General features: G+C 32.8%; 2 protein-coding genes across 2 annotated transcripts; one reads left to right on the top strand and one right to left on the bottom strand.

Moving 5' to 3' along the window:
- Positions 1 to 1,507: 1,507 nt before the first annotated feature.
- On the top strand, positions 1,508 to 11,596 carry LOC132563985 (eukaryotic translation initiation factor 1A, Y-chromosomal-like). Its single transcript, XM_060228739.1, has 6 exons — positions 1,508 to 1,637; positions 4,420 to 4,503; positions 5,501 to 5,604; positions 6,011 to 6,143; positions 6,436 to 6,527; positions 9,261 to 11,596. Exons 1-6 carry the CDS (start codon positions 1,622 to 1,624, stop codon positions 9,264 to 9,266), a joined length of 435 nt encoding a protein of 144 aa, XP_060084722.1. The 5' UTR covers positions 1,508 to 1,621; the 3' UTR covers positions 9,267 to 11,596.
- A 2,761-nt stretch (positions 11,597 to 14,357) lies between these two features.
- On the bottom strand, positions 14,358 to 20,578 carry LOC132563977 (zinc finger C4H2 domain-containing protein-like). The gene is made up of 5 exons (XM_060228730.1): positions 20,523 to 20,578; positions 17,732 to 17,903; positions 16,278 to 16,450; positions 15,471 to 15,633; positions 14,358 to 15,048 (listed from the first exon to the last, which is right to left on the bottom strand). Exons 1-5 carry the CDS (start codon positions 20,576 to 20,578, stop codon positions 14,935 to 14,937), a joined length of 678 nt encoding a protein of 225 aa, XP_060084713.1. The 3' UTR covers positions 14,358 to 14,934.
- Between the last annotated feature and the right edge of the window lie 446 nt (positions 20,579 to 21,024).

The raw sequence follows: 21,024 nt of genomic DNA, 5'->3' as shown, positions 1-21,024 counted from the left end.
TTGCGGTTTACTTAAAATGATTACACTAACAATTTCAAGACTCTTCTTTTATCTACAAACTCTAATTTGTAAATGGTATTAAACGATTGAAACTTTAAACATGTGAAGATTTTAAATTGTTTGTCATCTGGATACATTTGTACGTCATGGTTTTAGCTTTTACTGTGATAATTGTTTCGTTGTTTATGTGTTGTTTATTTACAATATATTTGTCGAAATACAAGCTCCTAAGAGCCTAAGGTTTTAGTGCTGACGAAATTCGACAAAAAATAAAGGTCCTTGTATCATGTCTCTTTATCACCAAGATCACAGGAATAATAAGGAATCAGACAAGTGTTGGTTATAGAATAGTTTTATATAGCTAATTCAGTTATGCATTAGCGGGATAGGTACACTATATCATAATTGATCCGAGAAGCTGGAAGAGTCGTCACTATTTTTTTCAATCTCGTAATTTTTATCGAAAAATGTAAGTGTTCACATAATTAGTATAAAAATATCTTCAGTAAGTCTCGGTTACAGTCCATACATTACGTAAAGGGCAGATATAACGGTATTTCCAGAGTCCAACGGTATTGTTCTCTTTGTTATAGTAATGATATCGAGGACGAAACTCTTTTCATATTATTATTATATCCAGTTTACTCAGAGCTCAGAAACAAATATATTAAACCCTATTACTTCCGTCGTCCGTCTGTCTTGAAATCAATGCAACTATTGTCCTGCAAAAATGTGAAGAGTTTGAGAAATCTTTGATTCACGCTACTGCTAAAAGAAAGTATCTTCTTAATATTTAATCAATGGAATATTTTCTAGTTTAATGCTACGGACAATCACTGCATATTTCCATTGGTTCATGTACATGTTGTTCATGTTGTAATGTCCTCCGCCATCTTGCTGTAATGAAATGCAGGGAGTTCGTGCCATTGATGGTATTTAAGGATGAACAAAGTCAGGTAGCCAATATTTCCAAAAGGTAACTCTTGTTCTTGTGATGATTTTTCAGAAGGTTAGATTTACCGAAAGTTTTTTTTTAAACTAACAAAAAATATGTGAATAACAGCCGACATTCACGGTATTCTTCACTCCTTGAGTTTAGGTGTGAATGACATTGGGATAGTAAGAGTGAAAAAAATATTAAAATAATTCATTTTCAATTGCTTAAAGCGTACACAAACAAACATTTTGAAGGAGAAAAATATATAATTGTAGATTTTCAATGGTTATAAATAAATCCTATGTAAAATGAAATCCCAACACAAAAGTATCGAAACGTCTTTCATTCTGTATTTTAAAACGACTAGAATTTAGTCCAAATCAAAACTAGAACAGTTTCTTTGAAATGAGGTATCTGATACAACACCCAAAAATAACATGGACAAATTACTCTAGTCTGATGCAATGAAATGCACAATATCGACGTCAACAAAACGCTTTGATGGCAAGAAACTGTAAAGTTTGTTACAAACGTTGATTTCCCACAATTCGTGTATCGCACACTTCCGGTAGAGGATAAATTCACATGTTGAAAGGAAAGACGCATTTTGTGTAGTTAATTTCCTTAATTAGACAGGAAAAAGAAATTTCTCTATATATCTAAGATCGTCAAGAAGGTTAAATCATGCCGAAAAACAAAGGTAATAATTCACATCGAACGTAAACTTCGGTTATTTAGCGATCATTAGATCCATTGAAATGACCATATTTCATTTTTCGTCTCCACGACATCACCAGCTGATCATGAATACTGGTCAGAAATTTATGTGATATCTTGTTGAGCATTTAAAGAACAGGAAAAACACGTTATTTGAAATGGATGTTGTGTAACCAGTATGAAGCCGATGTATTTAAATTATGTGGTGGTATTTTAAAATGAAACAATTGGATAACGCCCACGGTTGGAAACGAACAATAATTTTTATTATTCAAGGAACAATACATCCCCGACTACATTTGCTGATATTTTATCGCTTCACACGAAATTGGACATGTTTACACTAACTGTTAAATAAGTATGAAATTAGTTTATTCCTAGTAATCTCATTGGGTTTTTTTATAAGTACTATATACGTTAAAGATGTCCCAGACACAGGACAATTCTGCTTTGTTGTAAAATAATATGATCCCAATAAATACATGTTTTACCGTGGTTATTACTCACTCGGACAGGAGAGAACTTCTTGTTAATGTAACTAGTTTAGTGTTCAACTAGAAAGCCAGAGGTTGTTATTTTGGATCTTGGCAGAGGCATTTAAGTTATTACTTATATTACACATTTAAGGAATGTTTTTAGGTTCTGTGACATATCAACCAATAAACTCTGGCACCATTTCTTGTAGGATCAGATAATTTCACACAAAAAGGACTGAAGTATAATACTATAGACATGTACATACTGGTTATATGGTATGTTTACAAGATGCTGTACTGTATTATTAATTAGTAATTGCCATATAACACAGGTCTTTATGATTAAATTAATGACAAAAATATAACCAAATGATCACTGACAATCGAAATGTGTTGTTTTAATGAGTAAAGAAGGTTTTGAAACCCTATATGACAGCAAAGTTATGTTTGGGCCCACAGATCACATAACATGAAGGTAAACTATAGATGGCCAGTCGATATAGTGAGTATGAATAAATACAAAAGAAGTAAATAAGGGATATTTAAACATACATGTGTATTTTATGAGCAGATGTTTACAGATGTCAGAATGTTCTGTGGTTGACAACAAACAAAAACAAAGGAGGATACTTTTAAAGAACAAACATATATATATATATTTTAAAAATGTGTCTGTACAAGACTTTTATTGATTATTGTAAAATTAAGAAATAGATAACATATTTTTACTAAGTGTAATGCAACAGAAATGTAGAACTATCACTGCTATTAAAAAAAGACTATCAGCCCAGACAATAAACCAGAGAAATTGCCGAAACCATAACCTAGATTGCAATGGAGTTTTGGAATTGTGGGTTAAGTTAACAAGTATTTGATTTTAAAAGAAAAAAAAATATGAAAAAATTAACATGGGGAAAATGGTTATTTAGTCTTCTAGAAGGTCAAGAAGATAAGGTAAATCACATATGCAATCATTTGTGAAGGTAGTCTCCTGAATTGAAGGATACTGACTAACTATCTGTGATTTTATTTACGTCTTGGTTGACCACCATCAAAACAAAATAGTGGATGGATAGTCAGAATTCTTAGAAATACTTTGAATGGAGTGTAGTAAATTATAACCCCACTTGTTGGGGAGGGGCATATGATAGTGATGACTTTGTGTGACGTGTTGGCGCATGTGTGTGTTTCTCTGATAACCTCTTGTACAAGATATCTCATGAACCCCTAAACAGATTAGGTTTATATTTACACTAGGCATCATATCACCAAAGTTGACAGTATATTAGATTTTATTGGTCATTGGTCAAGGTTTACGGTCAAAGGTCATCCTTGACCACTTAGATCCAGGGATGAGGATATCCATGTATGGAAGACCTTGCTCTCTTTGTTTTAATTTCTACCACTTGTATTACAGAAGGTATAATAGGAAGTTAACTGTACAAACTAAAGTAGAATACTCATTTGCCAAAATGTTTCACTAAATTGATTGTAACGGAAAAAAGTTGAACTTTCAATATTGCATTAAAGCATCATTTACTTGATGCTATAGCCTTTGTTTTCTCTTTAGATGTAGAAGATACATTGGTGTTATTACTTAATAGTAATACCAGGTGATTGTTTTTACAGTATATGATTTCATGAAATGTAAAGTTTATATAATTATCAAACTTTTTTAAACATTGCCAATAGTGAATTCACAGTCACCTAGTTCCCAAAATCTGTGTAATGAAACATTGCTTCTCTAAAATAATCTGTACAATACACATGCTCCATATACCAATCAATATATTGTGTTGAGGCAGCGTTGTTTCAACTAGCTTTTGCACTTAAGACAGTAAAAACAAATTGAAAATATCACTATCTACACACTCTATTTTATGAACAGTTGCTTACAATGAGATGTTTATTGTGAAAAGTGAAATGGTTACCATATGGAACAATCATAAAATACAACATAAAATTTATTTATTAAAAACAGTTGCAAACAAGTTCACAACTTATAATCACTCTTGAGTCTTGTTGGCCCAGACAATGGGAAGAAACTAGCTACGTGAATGTGGAAAACCAACATGGTTTGGCAGCTGACACCTTACAAGTGTGTTTCCACTGCACCAAGTGCACCTGACCACAATTATTGTATATTACAATATATGTTTTATTTTAGACGTTTCTGAAATACTTTATTATTTGGCCTATACATTTTTTCTTTGTCTAGTTATTTTATGATGAAATCAGTTCAGATGATTCAATTGAAATAAATCATTCCATTTATTTGTCTTATTACAGGAAAAGGAGGAAAAAACAGGAGGAGGGGTAAAAATGAGAATGAAAATGAAAAGAGAGAACTGGTGTTCAGAGAAGATGGGCAAGGTAACAAGATCATGATCTGTTGGTTAAAGGCTTTTGAAACTGAAGGCACATATGATTAACCTTCATTTGCTATGATTATTTAAGTATTTTCAAGGCTGTTTTAGATCTAAGTGTTGTCTTTTGACAGTTACTCTAGTTAATGTAACAACTACTGTATGACATGATGAGTTTGGCATTAATATGTATCCATAGATTGTTTGAGGAAAACAAATGTTGGAATCATCATTAAGCATAACTTGCACAAAAAATAACAGTTGAAATAAAAGAAAGGATCACTAACACTGGTTATTTTGTTTAGATGTGCCAGTGGGCCATCAGAAATTCTGAAGAAAAAGAAGTGAACTGCCAGGATATTAGTGTGTGGTGAAATTTAGATGATAGAAAACCATACATAATTTAGGAGCATGTTTGTTATTCTTATTCTCTCATCCTCGATACTTCAAATGTTTCACTCACTTTTGTTCTCTGCATACCTGGAAATATGGCAGAATTGAAGTAATTCGATTGGTCTCAAGTGAGTTTCTTCAGGAGGAAAAAACTGAACAATCACAGGTTGATATGCTCCTTTGAAGATTACAATGGAGCAACACCAAACTTCAAAGTCATTACAATATGTTGCTATACAACTTGGAGATTCATTTATCATCGAAGGATCAGACTAGTCTTGTCCACAAGGTGTCGCACCTTCATGGAACCTTTAATTTTGCCACGACACATGTTCCAGGGGTTCATAGAGCGATAATGAGCTTAACCCATGAAATATCGAGGATGTTTAACTCTATAAGAAGACCTATTTTGGTCTACACTTTAATAATACATGTATTTTTCTTCTGTAAAAAAATTACGTCCTCTGATTTTAACTTGAATATTTTAGTGCTTGATTCACACTTTTCCCATAATATGTGTTTTATTACCAGATGGTTTCCTTGATGTACATTTGAGGATATTAGATCTGATTTGAAAAAAGCAAAAACTTACAATGAATGATGTTTTATAGAGTATGCACAGGTTACAAAGATGTTGGGCAATGGACGATTAGAAGCTCTCTGTTTTGATGGAGTAAAGAGGTTATGTCACATCCGAGGAAAGCTACGGAAAAAGGTACGCATACAAACAGCTATGAAATAATGCAGTCAAGGAAAGTTAAATGTACATTTCAAATAAATCAATCATTGTAAGGACCTATGCAGTGTATGTTTGATTTTTGCTGTATATTTGATTTTTGCTATAGATCAAAAGTGTATGCTGTATGCTAAAGTTAAACTTGTGCTTCAACATATACATATTTGGTCCCTTTGGGACCTTTGGTAAACCAAATTTGTAACTTAAAATCCCATATGAATGTACAGTAAACAATATTGATAAAAATGAGTTTGCATTACTTTCTTTTTAGATTGAGGAATATTAGGGTTTACGTTTGCTGTTCAGAGTTATAGCCTTTGAATAAGAGATTGGCCGTAAAATGGTGATTAGGTCTTGCATGCAATAACTAAGATTGTTGTTGAAGGTGTGGATCAATGCTGGAGACATCATCCTACTGGGACTTAGGGACTACCAAGACAATAAAGCGGATGTCATACTGAAATACACACCAGATGAGGCCAGAAATCTAAAGGCTTATGGAGAACTTCCAGAATCTGGTAAGATTAGAGCAAATTTTTTATACCCTAAAACTTTGAGAGGAAATAAATTACTTTTCCACCATATAATTTGTGTGGTATTGTAGTGTGCAGTCTGTGCACATATTAATCAAACATATATCTATTTATAATATTGCCGATTTTTAAACTGTAAAATGTTTCATTGAAAGTTCCAATCAAGTTTTTATTCAAAACCTGTTCTAACATACACTTCCATTTGATTTTAATTTAGTGTGTAATAAATTTTACCATTAAGAGTTTGATATTTAAATTAGTTTTCTCTTTTTTGCAGCAAAACTCAACGACAACCTCTTTGATGAAGATAATCAAGATGAAATTGAGTTCCAGAATAACTTTGATGGAGATGAGGATGATATTGAAAATGTGGGTAATTTTGAAGTTACTAATCGTAAATATTCAGTGTCTACAGTAAAAACTGGTCGCCAGCAAATAACTCCTATTGTTAATCCACATTCAGCCTTTGACACTAACAGTAATGAAATGGTAGACCACTTAACTCCCATAGGAAAACAGAGGAACAATTATGAAAAGGAAGGCCATAGGTCTAACATAGAAAAGGAGAGGAACAGCCATGAAAAGGAGGGTTATCGGTCTACCACAGAAAAGAAGGGGAACAGTTATGAAAAGGAGGGTCATAAGTCTACCACAGAAAAGCAGGGGAACAGTTATGAAAATAAAGGGAAAAGGTCAGTCTTAGAAAAGTATGGGAATAGTTATGAAAAGGAAGGTCATAGGTCAACCGGTAACTTAGAAAGGGAAGGGAACAGTAATGAAAAGGAAGGTCATAGGTCTACCATGGAAAGGCAGGGGAACGGTGATGAAAAGGAAGGTCATAGGTCTACCATAAGGCAAGGGAACGGTTATGAAAAGGAAGGTCATAGGTCTACCACAGAAAAGCTGTGGCAGAGAAATGAAAAGGGAGACAAGAGGTCACCATTAGAAAAACAGAGGAACAGTTTTCATAATGATGAAAATAGAGACCACATGTCTGTTGCAAAGGGAAAAGAGGAGGGCCTATTTGATACGATGAGGTCTTAAAAAGGTGACAATGAAAGTGAGGACACAATACACAATTAATGGGGTCAAGAGATATGTTCTCAAAGAAATCAATAATTCACAAGATAAATTTTTCGGTGTCAGGCTAACGTGTAACTACAAAAATGCTTCTATCTGCCTGTGGTCATGTACTGATGGTATATCATAAGATTGTTGTTGAGTGTAAGCTTCCGACCACCCTACTCTACACTCCAATGTACCGTAGACATAGCAGTTACTTGTAACATAACTGTATTTGGCTGTGACAGTTCAGAGCTTGTGCTAGTTATGAATCAATTACCTGCTTTAATTAACCATTAAAAACTTAACAAAGATCAAAAGGTGTATTAAAGCATACCAGATGTATATTATATGTCGTGAAACAAATTATGATGAGTAAAAATAGCAAAGTGCCTGATGGACTACTATGAATAGAATATGAGAGAGACCGACTTGATTTTTAGGACCTCAGGCTACCATTCTACTGTTAGTGTCTTTGGCTGATTTTACTAATACTTAATAATTACTAGGTTTATGTTACATAAAATGAAAACTTAGCAAGATTGTAATACTATGAGACTGGTAACACTGTGAGTTACATAATGTCCAAGGCATTCATTGATAGGCCATACTGATGTATTGTTAAAGAAAAATCTCATCTACATTGATACATTTTTTAGCTGAACGTTAAAATTCAATATTTTCGATACCAGGATATCAGTGTTATGTATTTTATAAGTAAATCATGACATTATATTTTGTCTGATTAAGCATTTTATCTAATTATTGAAGACAAAATAGAGCTTAGAGAACAAATATTATTGGATATGTTTAGGTTATATACCGGTTACGTCCATTTTTTAACAAAGTGATTACTGTTAATTGAGTAATTCTGGCAAAGGAAAAACTGTCTACAATGATAGGTCTTAATGATGACCATTTAAAGATCACACAGCCCTTATTCTTAACTTAGGTCCTTAAAATACTATAATATTAAAGAGGTTTTTCTGCAACAAAGTGGACTCAAATTTCCACTGTTATCATACATCTGATGCAAAATGAAATGGTAAAATAATTCTGGTGATATTTTAGCTTGATATTCCAATGTCTATGTATGTTGGATTGATTAATTTTAACTTAAGTATTTATAGCTAACATTTTAGTTGACACTATAAACTGTGTAAATTCTGTAATCTGTATAAATAGATCATGATAGTTTCTCTCGCGTGTTATGACATTATGAATGAAGGACTTCTCAATAACATCACCAAATCACACACTGGGCTTGAATTTTTTGCATTCTAAAGTACCTCTGCAAAATGAAGTCTTTTTAAAGTATGCTCAGTATGCCATTTTTGTAAAACTTGTGAGGTTTTCTTTTATGAAAACTCAGAAGAATAAATGTTTAGATTTTGTATATAGCAAGTGACTTATAAATACAAGTGTAATATTTGAAATTAATTATTCGTTTTGTTGCTGTGGTACATATCAGAAGACTAAAACAATAGGCGGTTCCATTATGATAGTTTTTAGTTCAGCAAAATGAATGTTCTTATCATTTTTGTGTCTATAGACTTTGGAATCAATAAAAAAAGAAATAGTATTTTAATGAAGGAAAACTGAAATCACTAGCTTTCAAAAATTCAGCTAAATTCTTATTTTAGTTATCCCCCAATAACCAAAACGAAATAGAAAGATAATCCTTAAAAAATTGCTACAGTGTAAAATTACCAAGTCAGTTGAGCACCAAATTTGCCCTTTTCCTGTTGGCATTCATATCTATATGAATACCAACCTAAAGCAGTTCCATGATTATATATGTTTCCATGGATTATACCATTTCTCTATATCTATGTATTTAAAAGACTTGGTTAAATATACTGATGTGTATAAGTATATGTATAATATATATATATATATATATATATATATATATATATTTATTGTTATTTATTATAGAGATATCAATATAGATATGCATGTTTTCTCTGTGTAATACATTGTTTGCCTCTATAATTCTATATATGCATGTACATGTGTTTGTAATACCTACTTTTTCAGATGTAAAGAGGTCGATATTTTGCTGAGATGTCATGGACTTTAAGATGTTGAACACATAAGACTGATTATTAGCAGGTGTCTGTAGACATGAACTGTTAATTGGTTTGCTGAGAGATTGAGTTTACTGGACTGTCTAACTCCATTGTCATTACAAGTAGAAGTTATATGATGATGACATATTGTGATAATGCCTGTAATGATGTCAATCCCATGGTGGAGAACATGGACAAACAATCTCACAGACAGGATTATTTATTCCATGTGGTGTTTTTGGAAATTGAATTCTGACAGTAATCTTGGACAGAGCAGCAATCTACAATTGTTACTGTTGGAGTGTGTGATTCATAATATGACTGTTATATATATTTCATGGATTATATTACCTTTTCTCTTCATTAATGGATTTGTACGAGACATAATCAAATATTCTGATAAAATGTATCGTGCATGATGGTTTGTCTCTATAATTACCATATGCATGTGTGAAGATCTCTGACATCAATAATTACATATAAGATAATTCTTCTTTAAATAATTCCTACTTGTTGATGAGCACTTCTTTCATATATTTGAAACAATTTTTTTTATTGAAAGAAAAAAAAGTTTGTGATTGTCCTTAATCTATTGATAATACCACATTCAGGACCTATGATTAAGGCATACTTCATGCAGTGTAAATTTAAACAGAATTGAGTAACCCTGCAATTTCATATTGAGGAAATATTATAATAGAAAATTCCATTTTGTAGAATTTGTAGAAATAAAGGCAAGAAATTAAACATCAGCCAGAATGATGAAAGTGCTAGTATTATCTTGGCAATTTATGGTGTAAAATGTTGTACAATTGTATTTTCTTTATGATTAATACATTTGTATTGTATTCATGTCTTTATATGTTGTATGTTTAATTCTTGGCAAATTTGTTAATAGTAGGAATCTATAGATTTACATCAATTTACATTATCAAGAATAAGGAAAGAAATTTTTATAATGGACATCACTTATTTTGCCAGATTTTGAAAGAATCTAGTATTTTTACAGGTCATCTTGACTATTTAACATCAAGTACTAATTAAGATTTTTGATATTAGCTTTTTGGGTATTAAAGAAATTTTCCTACAATTTTTCATCAATTATCATCTTAATAGCAAGGGTTTTGAATATCCTTGTTGATCAGAGTTGTTGTGAATAGTTCTATGTTGCCTTGATGAAAATTTTGTACAGGCTTTTGGACAAAAAACAATGCTTCGTTGCTGTTGATATGTTTTATATGTGATATATGCACAAATTCAATTACTACACTCTTGGTGGATAGTTCATGGTCGCTTAGTATGAAGTACTCCATATATGGAACTAGTACAGTTTTACAAAGTAATGTAAGTAAATGAAGGAACTCCATTACTCTTCTTTTCCTTTGAAAAATGATAAATCATTGCACACAAAAGTATTTTAGAATTGAGCTTCAGTGATACATTCTGCTGTCTCTCTGAAACTATTTTATGTTAAAAAAATGTTCAGTTCACTTGTACAAGGTACATTTAGATACCATAGTTGAACCTACCATTAAAGAACCACAAACAACTGATCACCACATGTCCAGACTTTTGACTGTTTTTGTCAATAAATGATGACAGAAATGGGATTATTCAGTTATTTTTTGGACTCTGGTATTTGAGTCCTGAACTCCAGCTTTTCCTGTGGGACTCGCTCCAAATTTGAAAGCCCACTTTTAAATGCCATGTACCAGTAGTAGATCAACCACATGCTTTTCAAAATCTCTTGTGACAGGTACAGAAATTCATCTTGTACTTTCAATATATGCAAATTATCATAAAAGGAATTTATAGAAAATGTTATTGCTTTCAGTTTAGAAATTTGTTTTAAAAGTCAAGGACAGCATTTACCAGTACAAATTTTCTTTTACTGGTATAATGTTGTTTCTAAGTATACCTGTAAATAACTGATATTCAAATTTTTGTCAGGTTAACAGAGGTTTCTTGTATTTCATCTTATAAAAGTTTTGTTAAATATGTTTCAACAACCAAATTACTGTAATAAATGTAAGTACTTGTCCATCAATATGTTTGGATATGTCAACATGTTTGGATGTACATTAAATTTTACCATACCTGTTTCTACTGCAGCATCAATTAAGAGGGAAAAAGTATTCTGGTAGTCTTGTTTGTAAATGTGTTGCAAGAAAGGGTGACTTTTATAGCTTAATTTAGCATTTTGTAATGAGTCAGAAAAAAGTAACACATACACTACATCATATTGATATAACTGTTTTGAATTTGAAATAAAAAATAAATAAATGAAATTTAGATCTAGTAAAATGTGTTTGTTGTTTCTAGATTTTATTTGCAGTACAAAAGGAGATGGACAGGTTAGCATCAGTTTATTACCAATGGTACATCCACCATGATATTGCAGGCTGTTCCAATTCATTTGATTGGCTTACAGATGAACATCTTTCATTTTGAAATATGGAGATTGTCATTTCTAATTGTCGGAAAGCACTTGAAATTTAATTCGCAAATTTTGTATTAACTCATTTTTGTCAAAACCACAAAAGATATACAAGGCCTATAGCTAGTCATCCGACTATAAAAACTTTCAGCAAGGAGAAGAGTTATTCTACTGTGAATGAAAGCTTACTAAGGAGCTGTTTTCCATGATGCAGATGGTACTCTTGGTGAGGTAAGTAACTGTAACAAGTGTTACCTTTTATATGACGGTAAAGAGCTCGATCCAAGTGGTGAAACTTGAGAAGTTTGAAATAAGCGTTGCACAGGAAAACCATGATTGCACAATCATGTAATAAAATGGCCTCCCTGGCTGTCGTATCAAAGTTTTGACATGGTTGAAAAATACTAACACTTTGTTGGCTACCTTTCCTTAACATGTCCACCAATTTTTAGTTTAATGGCACAAGTAGAATTGGAGAAGTTTAAAACTATGTTTTTCAAGATGACAGCCATCTTGGATTTCAGACGTACCCGAAAAATAACAACAGATGGTCAGGACCATCTCAGGATCATTTAACGCAAGTCTGAGCTCAATCCCACTAATGGAACTTGAGAAGAAATTTAAAATGTCAAGTTTACGCACGGCGGATGAAGACAGACAAAGCACAATGGCTACAGGTCATCATGACCCTTCGAGAAAAATGTTAACATGACGATAAGTTTCTGTGCAATAATTTGATTAGTCATGAGATGATTTTAAACAAACTTCCTTCAGTATCCTTCAGTATTTCTCTAATAACAGATCTGATGTCCAAGGACACAATTTGATTAAAAGTAATTACCCTACAGTTTAAAGAAAATCAGTATGAATGATGAACTAATGATCAATATATACGTGTTGAATGATTAACACAACCAAGGCCTCAGTTTTCATATTTATTCTAGTCTAGAAAATTGTATAAAAAAATTGTTCGATGAATAACAAGTGTACAACACACATAGTCCTCTCTACATGTTATAACATCAATAACATAATACAGTCTAGCAATTCTCAACACACATCTCACACCACTGATAACATTACACTTTGTAATGAAACTGACACATCACAACGGTACAATACATGACGTCGGGACATTTTATCTGAATATAGCACCAACATCAATCTTTGGTAAGTAAATATAATAATTCAGAATTGTTGAAATCTCAATATTTAGAGTAACACAAATGGAATGTGATCATTTGAAAATGAGTTGTGTGGCAGTGAATTCTTGCGGAATACAGCTAAGTTGATCAATTATCAATTTTCAGCTGACAGAGCACAGTCAGACCAAAAAGAGCTTGTCATGTTGATTTCCTGTTACCACTGACAACAGTTTAGTCAACATTCACATAGGAAGCCAAGCTACATTTCAGTGCAAGTGAAACAGTCCTGACATCCTTGGACATGTTTACTGTACTTTGATCAACCTAAACAGTAGTGAAATTGGCTATCGTGGCTATTCATTAAAACATCAATGCAATAGAGCATTTTATAAATAAGCACCTGAGGGGTCATTGTGCCTTGAATGACAAAAGATGAAATCATCAAATTACCTGGTATATGTAAACATCAATCTGTCACAACCAAGACTATTACATAGGGTACATCATACATACACAGGACACACATGTAGTACAAAGTTTGATAAGACATGCACATGGTAATAATAGTTTTTCTTCAAACCAGAATAAGATCTAATAAAGACAAACATAATCCTACATAAATTTTTACTGAATTTTCCAATGTGTTTCTGATGACTGTGATGACTTAAAGCATAGAAACACTTACAACACATTCAGGTGACATACCTGTACAATAAATCTCACAAAAATCTCCATCTTAAATCTAATTTATTCTTTGTCACATACTAAAGTTTATTTCATATTGTCAATAATAGTCTGAATTTTATATGCTGCTCCTTTTTCCCCTGAGTATATTTAACTACTCCTTGACAATGAATGTTTACTGTACTTATGTGGCAAGAGATCTCGCTATAGATTAGCTTACTTTTCCATCCATGATTATAGCACACTTAACAGCTGATGTTACAATTTTTTTCTAAGGTTTGGTAGTAAATATTCACTGGGAAATTCACATAAGAAAATCACAGACTTTATTAGTGAAGGGCAAATAAACAATCGACTGATTTTGAGGTACAGAACTTTAAATCAAATTATAAGTAAGTATATTTCATTGTTGAAGTCTTATATACCACAGAATGGTACGAATGCATTTAATAGAAATCCTCAAATTTGTTTTCTGTGCCAGGATCCGAGATTTTTCTGACATAGGCACACACAATTGCTTTTCAAAAACAACATAATTGTTAAGTAGTCTGATTTGAGACGGCAGGTTGATTACATAATTCAACATGGTTGTTTGTTGTAAAAGAAACTTTGACATGAAAGTGAGGTACTGCTGATCCATCTTTTGCTTCTTGATCAACCGAATATTTATATCAATTTCCAAAAGGGAGGTAACTCTGTCTGAAACCATGGCAGTGCAATGAGATGGACATATGTTTATGCAGCATTTATTGTTTAATTACATTAAATTCATGTGAAATATTAAGTTGCAAAGGTCATCAGCAAAACAATTTCAAAAGAATTGAATAATGAAAAAGCATGTATATCTTAATGCCTAATATCTACAACAAAAAAATGTCTAACAAGCCTATAGAAAAACTAATATAATGCTGGAATATCTCTTCAAATGTAAACACTTCAATAAAATAAATTGAAACAAGAGTTAAACTACGGCAACCAGAATAAAACTACCACAAATGACTTAATACCGAAATTTATGTCATGATATAGAATAGATAAAAACACCATTATTTATCAGCATTTATAATCTGACAGTTTCTAAAGAAATCTGAATCTGTAATTATCAATATAAAATTTCTTTCCCTTCAACATGAGAGTAAATGAATTGATACTGATTGATAATTCTCTCTGTTCTTAAAGCTGACATTCAAGCTAGGGATGCAATGAAAACACAATTTGAGCTGTCAATTTTAACTTTCCAAGTTCTTATCCAAATTAGATGATCTTGATCTATATCCTCAACTATACCTTGCGTAGTAACGACAGAATTCACCAAGAAGTATGAAAACATGGAATTCAAAGTGACACATTACAATATAAAATTCTGTTTTGTGTTATCATTCATCCAGCTTGCGTTTTGGTTTCTTTGGATTGCGAGATCTACTCTTAGCCTTACAGAGAGGACATATGGGCGCATTCCTGTGGATCTGTTGGTGACAAGATAAGCAAGCCTGCAAAAAAATTATGATTCAATTTAATAAACACTTAATATACATTACGAAAACGCTTTTAGGATAAGTGGTTATGTTATAACTATTTTAAATGCCTAAATATATTACATACAATTTTTTATGCATGTATGATTTGTAACCTCACATTTTCCTTTCCAAATAATTTTATCAAACACAAAATGATAAATCCATAGATTAGGAAATTTCTTATACAATAATATTCAAAATTTGTCTGCACCATTTTGGTATTTATCATCAATTATTCCTGGTCATAATAAATTACAATCACACTTTTACTTTTCTTAATTTCTATGCCAACCACACATTCTTAATTCTTTAAATTATATGTAGCTGAGCAAGCAAAAAAAAAAAAAATTTCTTGAAAAGAAATATTCTAATCAAAGTCTAATTAATATCTGTACCTTCATAGGAGGTGGCTGTTGTCTGAATGTCTGTCTTTCAGCAGGCTTGTTGCGTGGAACCTGGATTTGTTGAGCTGCAGCTGCTGCTATGGCAAGAGACTGGGGGAGTTGAGGCTCTGGCTGTGGCTCGGCGACCCAGTCTTTGTTCTGCTTCTCAAAATACCTGTTAAATGTTATTGTAAATCTGTTTCATGCATCTGGGTATTATTTTTGTAAAATAAAAGGTGTACAGGGTTTATTAAAAATAAGATTTTACAATGATATGCACAATAAAATATTGCCATAGTTCACTTAAACTTGATAACCAGAGATCTTCAACTGCTGAGAAAATACCAAACTGGCAGCTTTATTAATTTTAGACATTGTAAGTATTGTAAACCTATATATCTTAGCTGTTAACATATTTCAGTGATTATTGCAAAAAAAGGTATTTCTTTGATTTATATAGGTTATTAATATAGCAATTACTGAATGCCCAAATTCATTCTTGCAATTACCTGTATTAGATCAAAATTGATATTTCACTAAACTTTAATTACACCAAAAACAGTAGGTTTACAATGCACTAGATAGAAGAATTAATACTAGTCTATATATACAGGGGAAAATAAAATTAATTAATCAAGTCATATTTGGTGCATCAATCAGAAAGATCCTTTCAACTTTCCAAAAAAAAAATTTCCAAATTAAGATTTTTCAGCAAGTCAACTTTATGCATGTTAAAATCACCCAATTGTCCATTGTTTGAGAATTTTGTATTTGATATGACTCAGTGTTATTAAAGAGGCTACTGTCTTGTTTACATACTCAGGTGTAAGTTTCTCATCCTCATCCTGAAGGTCTGGCAACTTGTCCATGCCAATAACTGATCGCATTTGGTCAACCTCACCCTTGAGTGGCCGAAATTCCTCATACAGTTTTTTTGCAGATTCCAAGGATCTGTTCCTCTCTTCCTCTGCCTGCTTTATTGTTGTTTCCATCTATAACACAATAATTACAACTTTATGTAAAAACTTACTCCCAACTTACACTGAGGATAACTAATGATATTTGTTTCTGTTCAGTATATGTAACTAATCTATTATTTGCCCATATTGTCTGTTTACAGTTAGTTACGATTATGACCAGAAGTGTTTTTGGGGCTCAGTAATGGGAAGGGGGAAGAAAGTAATCTTGAGACATATCCAGGACATGCTTTTCAATAGTGCTGTGACAATGTTCAAACAATACAATTCAGCAAATTACTGTTCCCCTGCAACACACCCCTCACTCGAGTGAACCCACACAACAAGTATGAAGTTCTAGTGACTAACAATGTAGGAGATAGAGCCCAAACAAAACGTTCTCTTTGATGTAGGTCAAATGTCAAAATGTTGGTCAAAGTGACCTACATTTGATACATGACACACTTCCTCGCCAAGTTGAATCCATACCCTAAGTATGAAGTTCATGTGACACAAAGTGAAGGAGATGAGGCCCCCATAATCATTTCTTTTATGTAGGTCAAAAGTAAAAAAAAGTCAGAGTGACCTACATTTTTTAATTACAATGTATTTTTTTATTTCTGAAGTTTTTACATTGGTATAAACAGACATTACAAAAACAGAACATGATATTTTACAACAAACATTTTGAACACTGAAATGTTTACAAGATCAATATTCTTAAATCATCACACAAGATATAGTTCAAAACTCAAACAAAGACACACAGTAAAAGAGTGACTTCCTTTTGATACATGACACACTGCTTCATCAAGGTGAACCCTCTCTCTAATTATGAAGTTTCAGTGACAAGAAGCGTAGGAGATAGCTATATTGAGTCTGGACAAGATAGAAGAGAATGGACAGAAGAGCTGACAGTCACAACACAAAACTATAGCCTCCACCTGGTCTCCATTGGGAACTAATCATTAATTACACAAGATACAGGAAGTATTTTCTGCTGCACTTTCCATGATTAAAGGTTTTTTTTAGGTCTTATTGTTAATAGAGATTTTCAAAGAAATAAATTCATCAGTATCTGTCCTTAATTCCTGAAATGATGATCATTGACAAAAATATTACAAATACTGTAGGCGCATATTTAAACTAACAATTATTGTCCCCGGTAAAAAGTTCTTTTTTAACTTGAAAACTACCAAAATTTGTTTCTCAGTTTATTCAGTCAATTCTCAAAATTTTACTTTTATCAACACAGAAACTTTCTTTATACAGAAACAAAACTGAAACCAAGAACAATATAATTTGAGATGTACCTACCAAATTTATATCAGCATGTATAAGTCGAAGCTCTTCAACATGGGCCATCTTCTCCTGCAACAGGAGTTCCATTTCTTGACGATATTCATCGAGCCTCTTTTCTTCAGTGTCTGTGGTTTCCAACTCTTGACGTAACCTCGATCGCACCTTTTCTAGCTGCATGGATCGGGATCTGAAAAAGGAAGTTTCCAATTCTTTAATGTATTATATATAATTTCACATATATAATGTATTTATACTAAAAGATTTGATTTTATAATTTAAATATTTCATGACGAAACACATTCAAACTGTCCCTAATACATATATATCAATCAAGATTATCTTGCATGCTGCTGTACAAAAGTTTCACTGCACAGAGGTTAAGAAATCCAAAATTTCCAAATACCTTATGTATACATGATGATACGATGATAGACATGATAAGAGTTCCAAACCCTGAGAGAAAATTCATTGTCTTTATTGACGGAGGAGGGAAGAAAAGCACAATGTGGGAAATTACACTGTCAGAGAAATAGCAACTCACTATCCCTACACAAACCATTCTATCACCAATCCATCAATGGGGATCAAATCATCAAATTCAGATTTACAAGTGAAACTTTTGGATAAATGGTAGTCTAAAATCCATAATTATGTTTGTCTTTAACCTGCTGCGAAAATTTAGATCCGTGTATGTTAGCTACAGAGGGGTACCGAGTTCAATCAAAGTAGCACATTCACACACTGCTATATTCACTTCAACCTGCCGTTAATGTGACAGTACATACACATGAATTTGTTTTCCTCGTCACATCATGGATTATAATATTGTAGGCTAGAAATGTATATACATGCCTTATATACAAAGATCATTTGCAAATAAGCCATGCTTTCAGGTACGAAAGAAAACAATGCAAGAAGAATGGAGAGAAATTGAAAGTGAAACATTACAGAAATTAAACAAAACTGACGTATATCAGTAATTGCAGGAAAAGGAATTTGAATGAAAAGATGAAAATGTAAGGCACTAAAATTGATAACATTCATCCCTGGTCCTAATGCATAAAAAAATGTGACAAGGCACAAGTTAGTGATATTATAATAATAATATTAATATTATAACTTATTTGCTGAGTCACATAGAGTTACCATAACACATAGTGGTCATCACATGCATTCAGAGGAACCATGTATGTTTGTTTGTAAAGCACTTGTGTTTTCATTGTAGTTATAATACATTTAAAATATGTGTATGAAAATTAAAAAGATTTCTCACTGACAAACTTTGGTCAAATGGCTACCATAGCATCAGAAACAGTGGGGCTTTTACTCCAGTGTGGTGAATATGTGGATCAAATGGAAAAAAAAAAATCGCTAAAATTTGGCACAACTCAACCTGAAAATATGGTATATCACTATTTCTAACTAGAATCGGAACCAGTGAGATTTGTTTCTTGTTAATATACCTTTGTACAGAAATGTATTTACTGCAATATGAATATTTGATGTTAAGCACATCTGCCTGCGCGATAGGATCAAATTTATCTATACTCCTGTCACAGATTTGTGTTGGTAGCCAACAAGTATACTGTATATGTGCATGCTCAATGATTGACAGGATTCACCTCTTTCCCTACATTTACCCATAAAGCCTATGCCCTGTGGTTTTAGAGTGTTGCTAATATTCATATAAACCTATAGTAGTCCTTTCATTATACATTCCTGATGTAATTGACCGAACAAAAGTAAATACAATCACTGACTTCAATATGTATCTATGTATCGAAGTCTGTAATAGAAAAGTAACGGAGGTCATTATTTATTTTATTGCCTCTACTAGGATTTGAACCCAGGACCTATGGCTGGCTATTCTGATGCTCAACCAATCGTGCTACAGCTCTAGCCAAGTGGTATTTTTGGCTAGTATTTTACCAGGATTTACACACTTCCCTTCCCAAGATGAACTCAGCCTCAAATTTCAAGGGGTTACAGTAATGCTTGTAAAGTATTGTTAAGTATCATTCCCAACTCCCTACATGGGGGCTAATGTAACAGAGGTCATTACCCATTTCAGTTCCTCCCCTAGGATTTGAACCCTGGACCTCTTGCTTACTAGTCTGACGCTCAACAAATCGAGCTAAAGAGAAGTTCTCTCTATAGCCATACCGTATTTTGTGGCTAGTATTTTACCAGGGTTACACAATCAACCTGTTTCTTACATTTTATTTCATTATGTACACACAGAATACATACTAACCTAGATACTTATGTATTGCTTTCAAGATCACAAGGTAGAAATATTGTGAAATGTAAGCCCAATAGATCTGGAGTTACTCCCCTTCCAATAAACCAACAGTCAGCCATCGAATGTACGACTCTAGGTTCAGGAAATAAAAACGACATATTTGTTTTGTTGTCTCGATTCTTACAAGAATCTGGGAATGTATTTGGATGTTTCTTTGTAATAGGCAAACCATCCCACCGACATTAGTCTCGACTTGTCCGACTCGTCAATATTCAGCGATATTACCGGTAAAATACGAGCATGATTACTATACTAATATCTGAAAAGACGAGCATCTTAAGTTGTTTCACTCCTTTTTATTATTTACGAACGGCGTGCAGAATTGTGCACTGACATATTTTGTTTTTACTATTATGTTTGCGGGCGGGGGGGATTAGCTGTAAAGGATTAGTCAAATAGTGGGATTTTGACAAGAAATTTTCTTATACGACTTATAAAAGCGCATTTCAGTAAGCATGTATATATTTACAACCTATATTTATGTAACCCTTGCAATAACCTTACCGAACTTCCTTCAAGCTCTCAAGCTTGTTCAATAGCTCTGATTCTCGTTCGTCCATGTTGTAAATAATGTGATCTTCATCACGAAAGCGCTTTTCTTGTTGGAGAAGGAAAGCGTTTCGTCTCCCTTATCAAGCTTTACAATGCCAACGCCATGAAAAAACGGTTCGACGCTCAGCTGGGACCCGAGTTATTCCAAGTCTTCGTTTTGTCTTTTTCTATGTATCATTTGTATATATATTAGGTAATCTTCAGACACAGTTTGTACCTGGTGTCTGATATTAAGTATGTATGTGTCATTTGTACCTGGTGTCTGTTAGTCGGTAGGTATCGTTTGTACCTGGTGTCTGATAGTCTGTAGGCATCGTTTGTACCTGGTGTCTGATAGTCTGTAGGTATCGTTTGTACCTGGTGTCTGATATTTAATCTGTAGGTATCGTTTGTACCTGGTGTCTGATAGTCTGTAGGTATCGTTTGTACCTGGTGTCTGATAGTCTGTAGGTAT

This window comes from Ylistrum balloti, unplaced genomic scaffold, assembly GCF_031769215.1.
Source record: "Ylistrum balloti isolate Yb309-2 unplaced genomic scaffold, AGI_CSIRO_Ybal_v1 Utg371944, whole genome shotgun sequence".
Classification (NCBI taxonomy): Eukaryota; Metazoa; Mollusca; class Bivalvia; order Pectinida; family Pectinidae; genus Ylistrum; species Ylistrum balloti.
Note: the sequence above shows the minus strand (reverse complement) of the source record. Positions and strands in the feature narration are given on the sequence as shown.